Source organism: Lithobates pipiens, unplaced genomic scaffold (genome assembly GCF_037356315.1).
Source record: "Lithobates pipiens isolate NorthernLeopardFrog02 unplaced genomic scaffold, aLitPip1_a1.2 Scaffold_16, whole genome shotgun sequence".
Taxonomy (NCBI): Eukaryota; Metazoa; Chordata; class Amphibia; order Anura; family Ranidae; genus Lithobates; species Lithobates pipiens.
In genome coordinates, this window is record NW_027507748.1 from 640,752,276 (window position 1) to 640,767,807 (window position 15,532).

General features: G+C 44.3%; 1 protein-coding gene across 1 annotated transcript; it reads left to right on the forward strand.

Annotated features, from left to right (window-relative positions):
• Positions 1 to 248: 248 nt before the first annotated feature.
• Positions 249 to 14,738, forward strand: EBPL (EBP like). The gene is made up of 4 exons (XM_077484286.1): positions 249 to 510; positions 6,281 to 6,350; positions 9,040 to 9,178; positions 14,375 to 14,738. Exons 1-4 carry the CDS (start codon positions 331 to 333, stop codon positions 14,613 to 14,615), a joined length of 630 nt encoding a protein of 209 aa, XP_077340412.1. The 5' UTR covers positions 249 to 330; the 3' UTR covers positions 14,616 to 14,738.
• The last annotated feature ends 794 nt before the right edge of the window (positions 14,739 to 15,532 follow it).

The following is a 15,532-nucleotide window of genomic DNA, read 5'->3' on the forward strand; positions in this document are numbered from 1 at the left end:
CTAAAAAAATGGAAGTGCCGCCATTTTATTCTCCGGGGTCTTTGCTTTCACCAGCTGTAGACCGGTTGGGGGGTTATGATTTTCCCTTGTCCCGGGTAAATGACATTTCCCGCCCAATAATCAGATCTCTCACGAGCTCTCCAAAAGTCTGGCGGGTGGGCGTGGCCAGGGGCGCGGTTGTGAAGAGTGGGCGGGCCATACATGGGGAGATCCTGAGTGCAGTCGCTTTTTATTGGCTGAGATATGACCGTACAGCGCCCCGCCTCCTCTGTATTCCAGCCGCTACCTGCAGTGTAGGGGATCCCGGTGTAGTGAAGGATATTGGCGGCTATGGCGGACGGAGCGGCTCCGGCACTGCTGAGCTCGGTGACCTTGTACTCCCTGGCGGCCTGTGCGGCACAGCTGGCTCTGGGCTATGTCCTCGCACAGCGACTGGGGGCGCGGAGCTCTGCGACGGACAGATGGGTTCTGGTGTGGCTCTTCTATGATGCTATCGTGCATTTCACACTGGTGAGTGTCAGTACATGGCAGTGCTAGAGTCCCGCCCACAGGGAGTGTCTGTACGTAGGAATGCTAAAGACCCCGCCCACTAGGAATGTCTACATAGGAGTGATGAAGACCCCGCCCATTAGGAGTGTATGTGCATAGGGGTGCTAGAGAGCCGCACACATGGATTGGCTGTACATAGAAGTGCTAGAGATCCTGTCCAATGGAAGTGTCTGTGCATAGGAGTGCTAGAGACCCCGCCCACTAGGAGTGTCTGTGCATAGGAGTGCTAGAGACCCCGCCCACTAGGAGTGTCTGTGCATAGGAGTACTAGAGACCCCGCCCACTAGGAGTGTCTGTGCATAGGAGTGCTAGAGACCCCGCCCACTAGAAGTGTCTACATAGGAGTTCTAGAGACCCGCCCACTAGAAGTGTCTCTACATAGGAGTGCTAGAGACCCCGCCCACTAGGAGTGTCTGTATATAGGAGTGCTAGAGACCCGCCCACTAGGAGTGTCTGCATAGGAGTGCTAGAGACCCGCCCACTAGGAGTGTCTGTGCATAGGAGTGCTAGAGACCCCGCCCACTAGGAGTGTCTGCATAGGAGTTCTAGAGACCCACCCACTAGAAGTGTCTACATAGGACTGCTAGAGACCCGCCCACTAGAAGTGTCTGTACATAGGAGTGCTAGAGACCCCACTCAGTAGGAGTGTCTATATAGGAGTGCTAGAGACCCACACACATGGTTTGGCTGTACATAGTAGTGCTAGAGACCCACTAGGAGTGTCTGTGCATAGGAGTGCTAGAGACCCCCCCCCCCACTAGGAGTGCTAGAGACCCCCCCCACTAGGAGTGCTAGAGACCCCCCCCCACTAGGAGTGCTAGAGACCCCCCCCACTAGGAGTGCTAGAGACCCCCCCCCCCACTAGGAGTGCTAGAGACCCCCCCCCCCACTAGGAGTGCTAGAGACCCCCCCCCCCCCACTAGGAGTGCTAGAGACCCCCCCCCCACTAGGAGTGCTAGAGACCCCCCCCCCCCACTAGGAGTGCTAGAGACCCCCCCCCACTAGGAGTGCTAGAGACCCCCCCCCACTAGGAGTGCTAGAGACCCCCCCCCACTAGGAGTGCTAGAGACCCCCCCCCACTAGGAGTGCTAGAGACCCCCCCCCCACTAGGAGTGCTAGAGACCCCCCCCCACTAGGAGTGCTAGAGACCCCCCCCCACTAGGAGTGCTAGAGACCCCCCCCCCACTAGGAGTGCTAGAAACCCCCCCCCCACTAGGAGTGCTAGAGACCCCCCCCCCACTAGGAGTGCCAGAGACCCCCCCCCCACTAGGAGTGCCAGAGACCCCCCCCCACTAGGAGTGCCAGAGACCCCCCCCCCACTAGGAGTGCCAGAGACCCCCCCCCCCCCACTAGGAGTGCCAGAGACCCCCCCCCCCACTAGGAGTGCCAGAGACCCCCCCCCCCCACTAGGAGTGCCAGAGACCCCCCCCCCCACTAGGAGTGCCAGAGACCCCCCCCCCCCCACTAGGAGTGCCAGAGACCCCCCCCCCCCACTAGGAGTGCCAGAGACCCCCCCCCCCCACTAGGAGTGCCAGAGACCCCCCCCCCCCACTAGGAGTGCCAGAGACCCCCCCCCCCCACTAGGAGTGCCAGAGACCCCCCCCCCCCACTAGGAGTGCCAGAGACCCCCCCCCCCACTAGGAGTGCCAGAGACCCCCCCCCCCCACTAGGAGTGCCAGAGACCCCCCCCCCCACTAGGAGTGCCAGAGACCCCCCCCCCCACTAGGAGTGCCAGAGACCCCCCCCCCCCACTAGGAGTGCCAGAGACCCCCCCCCCCCACTAGGAGTGCCAGAGACCCCCCCCCCCCACTAGGAGTGCCAGAGACCCCCCCCCCCACTAGGAGTGCCAGAGACCCCCCCCCCCCACTAGGAGTGCCAGAGACCCCCCCCCCACTAGGAGTGCCAGAGACCCCCCCCCCCCACTAGGAGTGCCAGAGACCCCCCCCCCCCACTAGGAGTGCCAGAGACCCCCCCCCCCCCCCCCCCCCACTAGGAGTGTCTGTGCATAAGGGTGCTAGAGACCGGCACACATGGATTGGCTGTACGTAGAATTGGTAGAGACCCCGCCCACTAGGAGTGGCTGTACATAGGAGTGCTAGAGACCCCGCCCACTGGGAGTGGCAGTGCATAGGAGTGATAGAGATCCCAAAAATGGTTAAGCAACAGAGGGTGACGGTTTTGTATGTCTCAAGTTGATTGGTTGCAGCAGAAAAAAATAAAATGATCGCATAAGGATAGTCAGTGGCGATTTTCCACACCCGATCATAAGTGATTCACAAGTGCATAAAAAAAATACCATTGATCGGCCCTGTTTGATTGATAGTGTTTTTTTTTTTTTGTTTTTTTTTTTTTCAATTTCCAGCACAACCAATTGAATGGGTCACTCAGAACGTTGCTCATTGCACGACCATGTCATTTTTTCTTTCTCAATCAATGTCCAATTCAATGGCTTTGCTGAGTCAGACATCATTCACAGTTTTATCACATGACCTTTTCCTTTCCCCAGGTGATACTGCCAGTAACATACTTCCTGTTCTAGGGTGACTACACTCACTGTACTGTATCAGGAGAGGACTACATGACTCCACCCCTTCCTATTCTTCATACCAGAGATAGCTGGGAACAAATGTAACTGATAACGGCACAGGAAGTGATCAGCTCAAATTTCTGGCAGGATTAACCGATATTTCTTTGCACTCAAACAGATATAACAAAATGCTTTCAATAGAATATTGAACCATTTAATGAACTTAGGCCCTTTTTATTGTATGGGATTTCAAGCCATTAAAGAAGAAAATTAAATACCCGACGGCAATTTTCCTTTCCTGGTGCAAAGTATGACAGCATATACATATGGGTAGGCTCCGCCCCCTGCCCTATTCCATGACTGGTTATACTATATAAGTAAGTCTCCTCTCTGCAGGCAGCATTTTTGTAACTTATTATTACTGCAAAGACCTTTAGGGAGGGACTTATGTGCTGTCATGCTTTGCATCAGGAAAGGAAAATTTACCGTTAGTATAGTGTAAAATTTTCTTCATTCCTGACACAAGTATGACAGCATATACATATGGGATGTACCAGTCACCAGAGGGCAAGGGTGGGTAATGCTGAAGTGTTTCATTCGAGGGTTAGATCTATCCTCACTAACGACTGAAATGTATTTGTAGCCAAGGCTGCTGGGTCCACTTTATTTATATATATATATATATTAGAGGTCGACCGATATGGGTTTTTCTCTGGCCGATGCCGATATTTAGAAATCATGGTGGCCGATATATGATGCCGATTTTTTTGGGCCGATATGTTAGGCCGATTTTATTTTATTTATTTATTTTTAATCCCCCTTGATCTAACACACCTTTCCCACTGGGGCGTTTTTTAAGGCGCTTTTGGGCTAAAAATAGCGCCTGTAAAGTGCCTGCAAAATGGCTCCCCTGCAGTCTGTGTGAAAGACAGAGTGCTTTCACACGGAGGCGATGCGCTGGCAGGATGTTAAAAAAAAAAAAAAAGTCCTGCAAGCAGCACGTTTGGAGTGGTGTATACCGCTCCTCCACCACTCCTGCCCATTGATATGAATGGGCACCACTGCCAAAGCGCATGCAAAACCCTAGCTGGGTTATATGTGCCCCACTAGCAGCCGAATAGCGCCGCTAAAATGATGGTAAAGAGCCGCTAAAACTTGCGTTTTACCATCAACGCCTGCCCGCTCCAGTGTGAAAGCAGTCTTCATAAGTGATACAGAAAATTTCTTACACTTAAACATTTATTAAACAAAACAAACCTCCAATCAGTTTACTTGTATGTATGATCTAGCTAAAAAAAAAAAAAACTATATATTAAATAAAAACAGGTAGTCAAAACTTTTGGACAAAAAAAAAAAAAAAAACGGGCTAACTTTACTGTTTTTATTTTATTTTTATTTTTTAAATGGTGTATTTTTTTCCAAAAAAAATACATTTGAAAGACCTCTGTGAAAATGCCGTGTGACATAAAATATTGCAACAACCGCTATTTTATTCCCTAGGATCTCTGCTAAAAAAATATATATAATTTTTGGGGGGTCTAAGTGATTTTCTGGCAGAAAATACAGGATTTTTACTTGTAAGCAACAAGTGTCAGAAAAGATTTAGTCTTTAAATGGTTAAACTGAGAACTTCTACACACAGAGATGACTTCATTCATTCAAGTGTAAACATTGTATCATTTAGTTCTTTTCTTGGCAGTCTGCCCAGAGAGGAAGAAAGTGTTGCTATGACGACTCAGGCAACTCACACTGACTTCTTACAGAAGTCATTTCAAAGTCCCTCTGTAGAATCGGCTTTTTTATCAGCACAATCGGCCGATGCCGATTATTTAAAAAACGGCAAATATCGGCCGGCCGATATATCGGTCGACCTCTAATATATATATATATATATAATATAATATATATATATATATATATATATATATATATATATATATATATATATATATATATATATATATATATATATATATAATATTTTTTTTTTTTTTTTTTTTAAATTAAAGATGTTTATTAGGTAACTAAGTATATCTTACAGCTCACATCTCAAGCACATAATCTTGTCATAAAATACAAGTACAATTAACCTTGTAAGAGGTATAATCGAACAGTTCTCACATCCTCCAATACCAAACCATCCTAGCCAATGCAGGTATTATTACTATGTAGCTTGGCTCTTCTTTTGTCAGCCTCATATTCAGCGTTATCTACCTTATCTTATCTTTCTCTACCTTATCTATCTTACATTTACAATTTGTGCCCCGCCGGCTTGCGCCTTCCTTCCCCATCTTTTATCTCAGCATTCTATCCATAACAAGATCAACTGGAGAGAGGCTGGGGGTATCCAACCAGGGTGCCCATAGTTTGTCAAACTTTCCCAGTCGTCCTCTATGCTGAAAGACATACTTCTCCATCCTAATGGTGTCCCCCATTTGGGCAATCCACTCCTTCAGCCCACGGAGGCTCAGCCGCCTTCCAATGCCGAAGGATCGGCTTGCAAGCTTGGAACAGGGCCCTGGCCGTGGCCTGTCTAGCATTGTCCTCCATGGCAATGTCATCTAGTATCCCAAGTAGGCATGGCTTTGGGGCTGTAGCTATGATGGTCGGTTTAATGTTAATGGTGGCCAATACCCCTGTCCAGAATAAGTGTCCTTATTTTAAAAGTCAGCAGGTGCAGTATTTGCAGTAACTTTATTGTCTGCATCAGCAAACCTTACAATCTTAGAATATTACCATATATAGTTATAAGAAAGAAAAACAGCGCTTATGTTTGTGAAGAATATAATCACCATCTTCTAATACTTCTTAAGTGTCCTTAATTAAGCCTATAAGATGGAGAACAAGCCCAAACCATTCTTTGATAATTCCAACACTTTGTTCGATCTACATATTGGCTAATCTGCAGACCCAGATGGATGTCAGTAGTTTTACCGCTTCCACCTCTGGGAAGCCACCAAGGTTACTGTTAGATCAATATCCTGATAGCCTTATTTGTTGCTGCTCCCTTGAATAGCTTGTTGGTTTGGATACCATCCCTTGACATCCAACAGCTTTGTACCTTACGGCGTCTGGTAACCCGAACCTAAAGGGCTGGCAGACCCTTCCAAAGGGTCAAAGGGTTAACAAAGGGAAATGTTCTTGTAAATTGTATCACTTATTCCTATTATAGATTCTAATGAGTTTGATGTGTGTTGTTTGTAGGAGGGACCTTTTGTTTACATGTCTCTAGTGGGAACGGTGGCCACATCGGAGGGAGCTTTGGCTGCATTGTGTAAGTTTTTTTGTTCTTATTTATTACAGGTATTTGTTTTACTACCACAATGCACACAGCGCTTTACATACTGTACATTCACATTTACCCCCAAATTTGCACATTTTAATCCCTTTGCGCCAACAATATGCATATATGCGGCCTCACTGGACTGGGCTTTCAGTGGGGCTACATATATGCATATCTCCACCACTTATAGTACTAGCCACTCACCTCACAGCGTGGACGCTTGAGACTAGGCTCACAAGTGTTTTCCCCAATGGGGTATCAGTGGCTGAAGGTAACACAAGGTGGGGCTGACATACACAGATCCCTCTCGCTCTACTTCAACGGACTCCAAACAATCGGCACAAGATGTCGGATTTCATAAGTATAACATGAATTAAAGATATACATAGTGCTCTCTGCCAGATATATATTTAATGAATAAAGCGAGAATAACACTTACAAACAGCACTGAATCGCAGTGCCTGGTATTCGAGCGTATGTTTACAGAGGCAACAGTGGCCTCGGGTGACATCACACGATTTCCTTCTGTCCGTACGCGTTCCGTCCCAGGGGAAGGGACTTTGTCAGCAGATACCCGCTGTGAGGTGAGCTGCTAGTACTATAAGTGGCGGAGGTGTCTCACGGATTCACTTGCATGGATTATATCAGCACGATTATGGACTTTTTATATTGGTGCTCATGTTCCGCTTATGGACATTTTATTTTATTTAGCGCTGCACTTTTTATTGTTAATATATTGGTTTATGGGATTTGATCTATTGACCCTTGGTGCATGCAGGTTGAGTTGCATTTAGCGATTGAAATTGCGCTGATTGATTTTTACATACATATATGCGTATCTGTCTTTGTGCTGTGATCGCGCCGCACTGCGCACTTCCAGCACAGAGACTGGGGTCTCACTGGGAGCCCTTGGTCCCATACTAATGATCGGGAACCTGGAACTCCTGGTTCCGGGTCACCTGATCGTTGTCATAGCCTCTGATTGGCTGTCACTGTGAAGCCCACACCTGTGCTTCTCTCTTGATGAAGGATTACTGGACTGTCAAAACGGTCTCCTCAGGACATGCCTGGATGTTCAGCACTCCACCCACACTTCGGTTTGTACTCAGTCTTGCCTCACTCAGAAGAGAAAAAACAAGTCCTTCTATCATATGCAGAGATAAACCAACTGTGTTTAAAAAAAATAAAAAATAAATCTAGATCTAGGTCAATGCCAGGGTTAGTGTTTGGGTCAAGTAGGTTCAAAGGTCATGGGCAGTATTAAAAAAAAAAAAAAAAAAAAAAAGATAAATCAGTGTCAATGGGGGTTATTTATGAAAGGCAAATCCACTTTGCACTACAAGTGAAAACTACAAGTGCATAGTGCATTTGAAATTGCACTGAAAGTGCACTTGGAAGTGCAGTCACTGTAGATCCGAGGGGGACATGCAAGGAAAATAAAAAACAGCATCTTAGCTTGCACATGATTGGATAATGAAATCAGCAGAGCTTCCCCCTCATTTCAGATCTACCCCCTCAGATTTACAGCGACTGCACTTCCAAGTGCACTTTCAGTGCAATTTCATGTGCACTTTGCACTATGGATTTGCCTTTTGTAAATAACCCCCCTATGTGTTTTAAGTAGGCTAAGCAAAATGCGCACTATTGTTTCTGGGCTGTACTGCAGGTACATACAACAAATAACACACATGTGGTATCGCTGCGAACGTTGGCAGCAGGAGAATTTCATTTGGGTTGTTCTTTGGTAGGTTATGGTAGTAACAAGAAATGTACAGTTGAATTAAAATTTTTGTTTGTTTTTTTACTATTTTGGGCCAAATTTACTTTTAATAATATAGAAATAAATAAAAAACAAGCTATCCATACAAGGTATAATCCCCCTGGATGCACAAAGTAGTTGTGATGATGTATACGGTTTTGCTAACGCATCAAAGTTGCAAAATTGTGCTTGGGCATTAAGATTTGTTTTACCTGTAGTTGTGAAAGGGTTATTTAAATATGTTATATAGATCTAAATATTTAGTAAAACAATGCCTTTTCTGCGCCCATATTGTTCTATCACTTTTTCTCCTTTAACTAAAATCTCAAATGGGATTCAATTAAGGGAATCGCTACAATAGAAGATGCTTAGAGGAAACCTGTACCCTTTTTTATTTTTATTTTTTATTGCAGAGCTCCCTTGTAAAAACCCTATTTATTGCTGTCATGGTGGTCTCATAGCTTTAGTGCTTTTGGAGTGTCTAACCTGGAAGAAGGTCCAATGTTCCAGATTAGGAGCTCTGATTTTAATGGTCTACACTAAGGGTGAGCTCATGCTCCACATGCGGAGCCCACCGGGAAGTCGGCACTTCACAGCGCTAATCACAGGCAGTGAGACATTTCCCAATCCCCGCAGCCGCGCATCGGGGCAATGTCTCACTGCCTGTGATTGGCGAAGTGCTGCGCCGACTTCCCGGCGGGCTCACAGATGGAGTGTGCGAACACGCCTGAGCTCATCCTTAGTCTACACTTGTTCCAGGTCAATGACTCCAAAGTGGTTAAATACTCGAATTCAGCATGGCAGCCAGATAACTTCAAGTTTAATTGCTAGCCAAGCAATGGCAGTCTTTTCAATTGAACTAGTCTTGGTTGCACTTTATGTCCCTTCCAGCAGATGAGGTTCTCTTGTTATTTTTTCCAGGGAAGGAGTATGGGAAAGCAGATGAGCGTTGGCTGCACTCAGACCCCACCGTTGTATCTCTGGAAATCCTCACTGTAGTTGTGGACGGTTTGTTGGCTGTAGCATTAATTTATGCCATTGTGAAGGATAAGTATTACAGGTGAGTGCTGATTAGTACGCCAAAGTTTGCAGTTCTCCTCTCTTCCTAGGTATATACCTTAGAATCTTTCTTAGTGCTTGATATGCAATAGTCTAAAGCTGGCCATACATCATACAATTTTCATTTTGGATTGACCAAAACCATATAATATGAGGTCAAATCTAAACACTTTCAATTTTTATGCAAACAGGCAGGCTCTTGCATTACAGTACATAGTTAAAGGTAATTCTAATGGAAATTGAACAAGAAAATTGTATAATGTATGGCCAGCCTTAAACAGGTTTGAGCAAAATCTTGCTTTGTCTGAATTCGTGACATAAGCAAAGATCAGGGCAGCTGGCTAAAAACCTAAATATAACCATAATTGCAACATGACTCAGAGCAAGTTCCAAAGTGTTGAAAAAGTCCAGTAGGAACGTTCTTAATAAGCCGCTGCCCCAGTGCACTGAGCAGAATTTACATTTGCTGGCTGGCGATTGGGTTGTGACGCTTTAAGCCTCATGCACACTGGACGTGTTTGGACATATTTACAGCAGCTGTTTTTGGCAGTAGACATTTTTTTTTTTTATACAGTCATTAAACTCTCCATCATGTTATCCTATGTGTCCATGCACACATTGGCTGTTATCAGCAGTTTTGTTATCAGTGGCGTTTTTGAGCAGTAAAAAAAACCCTCAAAACTAGTGGGTTCTAAGACGTTTTTCAGCTGTAAAAACACTGTTAAATGTTGATAAATGCTCAAAAACGTCACTCACCAGCGTTTTGCAACATTTCTGATCCATTGGAAAAAATAAAATAAAACATTTTCTCAAAAAAAAAAAAAAAACACTATTGCAAAAACGTTGAAAACTCACTGCAAAGCTACTAGCGTTTTTATAGCGCTATTTTAATGTCCAGTGTGCATGAGGCCTTCACCTTAATGCATTCTATTAATGCTGTCAGTCAGCAACTCTCTGCTCTAAAATCACATACCTGTACATCCTTCTGCTTCAAGTGGTTGTACAGCCATCACCTCGGTACCGTTTTTAACTACTTTTGGACCGACCGCCGTTGTTTTACATCGCTACTTTGAAGAGGAATATCGTTGTTATGGCAGCGGCTAGCTACCATAACCCTGGTATCCTCTTTAGCGGGCAGTCTGCTTTCAGATAAAAGTGGTCTTTGGCGGCAGATTCGCCACAAGATCACTTTTATCTGTGGTGGGAGAGGGCCACGCTCCGGAGCCATTGGTAGCGACAGAGGCGATCGAGTTATTCTTCTGCCTGTTAGGTATGGAGACGAGAGAGGGGAAGATGGTCCCCACCCGTCTCCATACCATTGCAGGGCCGAAGCAACGTCAAAACATCACTTCCACCCACAGCTCTTAAAGGGACTGTCAAGATGAAGATGCTGTGTCCATCAATGAACTTCAGAGAAAAGGATTTTACGGTGAGTACAAAAATCCTATTTTTTTTATTTTATTTTTTTCAAATGACGTTTAATTATTTTTATTTTTATTTTTTTCTTGCATTTTAGTGTAAATATGAGATCTGAGGTCTTTTTGACCCCAGATCTCATATTTAAGAGGTCCTGTCATGCTTTTTTTTCTATTGCAAGGGATGTTTACATTCTTTGTAATAGGAATAAAAGTGACACAATTAATTTTTTTATTTTTGAAGAACAGTGTAAAAAAAAAAAAAAAATTTTAAGCGTGACCCGTTCCGCCGAGCTCGCGTGCAGAACTGAACATATATATGTTAGCGCCCACATATGAAAACAGTGTTCAAACCACACATGTGAGGTATCTAGCCCTAGACCTCCTCTATAACTCAAAACATGCATAGAATTTTTTTTTTTTAAACAACACCTAAAAGTTTTAAGGGTAAAAGTATGTAGCCATTCCACGGGCACAGTTTTGAAGTGTGACATGTTGGGTATCAATTTACTCGGTGTAACATTATCTTTCACAATATAACAAAAATTGGGCTAACTTTACTGTCTTTTTAAAAAAAAAAATGTATTCAAAATAAAAAAATTTCCAAAAAAAGTGCACTTGTAAGACCACTGTGCAAATGCGGTGTGACAGAAAGTATTACAACAACCACCATTTTATTCTCTAGGGTGTAAAGCTGCACAATTAATCGTCAAGAATCGTTATCGCAAGCTTGACTAAAGTGTTTCACAATTCTTTCTATGCAAAGAATTCTCTCTGCTCTTCTGAAGCCACAGCTGTCAAAAGAAAGGAAAAGAAACTGGACAGTCTGCCAAGAATCACAACATTCTTTATCAGTTGAACTTCAGTATAAACATTGTAACATTTTGTCATAGACTTTGTGTGTAAGTGAAAAAAAGTTTAACCACTTAAAGAGGAGTTCCCATTCTAAAAAAAAAAAATGAAAAGTCAGCAGCTACAAATACTGCAGCTGCTGACTCTTAATAATCGGACACTTACCTGTCCCAGGGTCCAGTGATGCGGGGGATCGTAGCCCTGCTCGTCTCCCCCCTCTGTTCGGCGGGGCCGGCATTGTAACTGTGGGCACCCGGCTGTGGCTTCACAGCCGGGCACCCACTGCGCATGCACGAGTGGTGCTGCAGCTGCTGACTCTTAATAATCGGACACTTACCTGTCCCAGGGTCCAGTGATGCGGGGGATCGTAGCCCTGCTCGTCTCCTCCCTCTGTTCGGCGGGGCCGGCATTGTAACTGTGGGCACCCGGCTGTGGCTTCACCGCCAGGCACCCACTGCGCATGCACGAGTGGTGCTGCGCGCTGTGATTGGCTGCGCAGTCATCTGGGACCTGTCATGTGTCCCAGATGATTGACAAGAGGGAGGGGGCAGAGCTGAGCCCTTCCTGCACCGAGGGGAAGTGATGTCACCAGCCCAGGCACTGAAGGAGGCAGACTACGAGGGACCCCCTAGCAACAGCCATTTTAGTTTTTTAGGAATATTCATGCCATTTTTTCAATGCAACTCCACTTTAAACGCTAAACCTAAACCTTTTTCTGACATTTGTTGGCTTCAAGTAAAAAAAATAAATAAAAAAGTTTTTTTTGGAAAAAAAAATTACTTTAATGAATTTAAAAAAACTAACCAGTAAAGTTAGCACTTTTTTTTTTGTATTTTTTTTTTTTGTATAATGTGAAAGATTTTACGTTGCGAGAAGAGAGAAAATCACGATCCTTTTTATTCTAAATAAAAAAGTGATTCTCATTTTGGCCAGAATTGTGCAGCTCTACCAGGGTGTTATTTTTATATATATATTTATATTAATTAATTTAATTTAATTTTGGGGTTCTAGCAAAAAAAAATGTTTTTAACTACCACCATTTGGTAAACGCCAAATATCCAGACAGAGGCTCGGCCTTAAGTGCTTAATCACTAGCCGACCAGCCGCCGTCATTAGACGGCGGCAGGTCGGCTCTCCTGCGCAAATCACCTTAGCTGTACGTTGGCCTTTTAACCGCTTGCCGACCAGCCACCGCAGTCTTACTGCGGCAGAATGGCACGGCTGGGCGAAACGACATTACCTTATTTTGCTTTTTGGCCACTAGGGGCATGCCCAGTCCCATCCCCTCTACAGTTAGAGCACGGCTAGGGAACACGATTAACTCCTTGATCGCCCCCTAGTGTTAACTCCTTCCCTGCCAGTGACATTTATACAGTAATCTGTGCATTTTTATATCAGTGGTCCCAAAATAGTGTCAAAAGTGTCCAATTTGTCCGCTGCAATATCGCAGTTCTGATAAAAATCGCAGATCACTCACCACCATTACTAGTAAAAAAAAAATGCCATAAATCTATCCCCTATTTCGTAGACTCTATAACTTTTGCGCAAACCAATCAATATATGCTTATTGCGTTTTATTTTTATTTTTTTCCAAAAATATGTAGAAGAATACATATCAGCCTAAACTGAGGGAAAAAAATGTTTATGATTAAAAAATGTGGGATATTAATTATAGCAAAAAGTAAAAGATATGGGGGGTATTTATGAAAGGCAAATCCACTTTGCACTACAAGTGCAAAGTGCACTTGAAATTGCACTTGGAAGTGCAGTAGCTGTAGATCCGAGGGGGACATGCAAGGAAAATAAAAAACAGCATTTTAGCTTGCACATGATTGGATGATAACATCAGCAGAGCTTCCCCCTCATTTCAGATCGATCCCTCAGATTTACAGTGACTGCACTTCCAAGTGCCCTTTCAGGGCAATTTCAAGTGCAGTTTGCACTTGTAGTGCAAAGTGGATTTGCCTTTCGTAAATAACCCCTGTTGTGTTGTGTTTTTTTTAATTGTCACTCTTCTTTTGTTTATATTTGTGGGGGGGAAAAAAATACGTCAATTTTGTTTGGGTACAGCTTCACGTGACAATTGTCAGCTAAATCGATGCAGTGCCGTATCACAAAAAAAATGGCCTGGTCATTGAGCAGCCAAATCTTCTGGGACTGAAAGTGGTTAAATGGCTATAGCTGCACGGCGGGGGGGGCCTGATTGCGCGTGACCGGCAGGCGCGATGTCCGCTGGCCATACGCGATTGCGAGAGCCAGAACTGGGATGGGTCCTTGGTTCTGACAGGAGAGGAGGGACAGAGGAGGGACAGATCGTCTGTTCCTACTAGCTAACAACAGCGATCTGTCTCCTTCTCTAGTCAGTCCCATCCCCTCCACAGTTAGAAACACTTACAAGGGAACACATTTAACCCCTTGATCGCCCCCTAGTGTTAAGGGGTTATTTATTATAGCAAAAAGTAAAAAAATATTGCTTTTTAAAAAAATATATATATATATTATTTTTTTTTCAACATTTTTGCTCTTTTTCTGTTTATAGCACAAAAAATAAAAACCGCAGAGGTGATCAAATACCACCAAAAGAAATCTGTTTTTGTGGGGGAAAAAAGTACGTCAATTTTGTTTGGGTACAGCGTTGCACGTCCGCAATTGTCAGTTAAAACGACGCAGTGCTGCATCGCAAAAAATAGCCTGGTCATTAAGGGGGCAAATCCTTCTGGGGCTGAAGTGGTTAAAGCCGATGATTGGCTTTCTTGTGATAACAACTGATGTGGCTAAGCAGCGGCTCAGTTGTAATTACAAGCAGCGGGAGGGGTTAAGTCCTTAAGTGGTTACCCATATATTTCACAAAATTTGTAAGACACTGTTTTTGTGACTAACGTATGGCATTAATATGCCGTATAATTTCTTATATTCCTTTGATGTTTCAGGCACTTTCTACAAATCACACTGTGTGTTTGTGAATTGTATGGAGGATGGATGACATTTTGCCCAGAGTGGCTAACTGGCAGCCCCTACCTTAACACCTCCAACTGGCTCTATCTGTGGGTCTACTTGGTGTTCTTCAATGGTTTATGGGTGCTCATCCCTGGCCTATTACTGTGGCAGTCCTGGCTGGAGCTGAAGAAACTTTATATCGGCAAAAGAAACCCTGGAAAGAAGTCTCGCTAACAAATGCAGCATACTAAAAATGTTATGAGTTTTAATGGGTTAATAATGATTTCCTTGTAACATTTTTATTTTCGGAAATGAAATTATTTTTTTTATTTTTTTTTATAAACAATTTACAAATGTCTTGGTATTCAGTGGTATTTCTTTTTTTTTTTTTTTTCCAGTTCTGTTACCTTTTACAAAATAATCTACATTACATATCTAAGCAAGGTAATGATAGAACATAGGAGCCCAAGCAACAAATAGTTCTTTCAAAAGCTTACTGAACTCAAAACTGCGATGAGAATAAGGGCCGGTTCACACTGCTGCGATCCTGCGAATCCTTTGCGGGTTCCCAAATCGCATGTCTCCCAGTGGCAGTTCACACTGCCCTATGCAAATTGCTGGGAGTGTCAGTTAAGTTTAATGACACCCCCAAATCAGTTTGCAGATCACAGTGCAATCTGCAATCTCGGACAGGAATTGGATCGCGCTGGTATTATACCCCCTCACTAATGAACAAATTCTCCCCAGAAGCGTCGGATAGGTGCTGAAGGGGCTGTCAAGAGAGGCACTATAGCACATATCTTCTGGACATGTCCACTAATTAGACAGTTTTGGCAAGAAGTTCAGAGAATTACCCAACTATTTACTGAATATCAGATCCCTGAGGACCTGCCATTTTTCCTTCTGCAATGCTCACAAATCCCAATGGAGAGATATAAAAATTAGATCATAAGTCACTTGGTGAATGCAGCCCAAAGCTGCATCACTACGTGTTGGAAGGAGCCAAGAGCACCCCAGATTTCCATGTGGCTTAACAAAGAAAGAAGCATAGGGCGGCACAGTGGTGTAGTGGTTAGGACTCTTGCCTAGCAGTAAGAAGGGTTGCTGGTTCAAATCCCAACCACGACACTACCTGCCTGGAGGTTGCATGT

Bases quoted from the DNA above. Each gene is read 5' to 3' on its own strand.
- EBPL (XM_077484286.1), top strand. From the start codon at position 331: ATGGCGGACGGAGCGGCTCCGGCACTGCTGAGCTCGGTGACCTTGTAC. The intron at 6,351-9,039 runs GTAAGTTTTTTT...TATTTTTTCCAG, and splicing joins GGGAGCTTTGGCTGCATTGT to GGAAGGAGTATGGGAAAGCA. The intron at 9,179-14,374 runs GTGAGTGCTGAT...TTGATGTTTCAG, and splicing joins GTGAAGGATAAGTATTACAG to GCACTTTCTACAAATCACAC.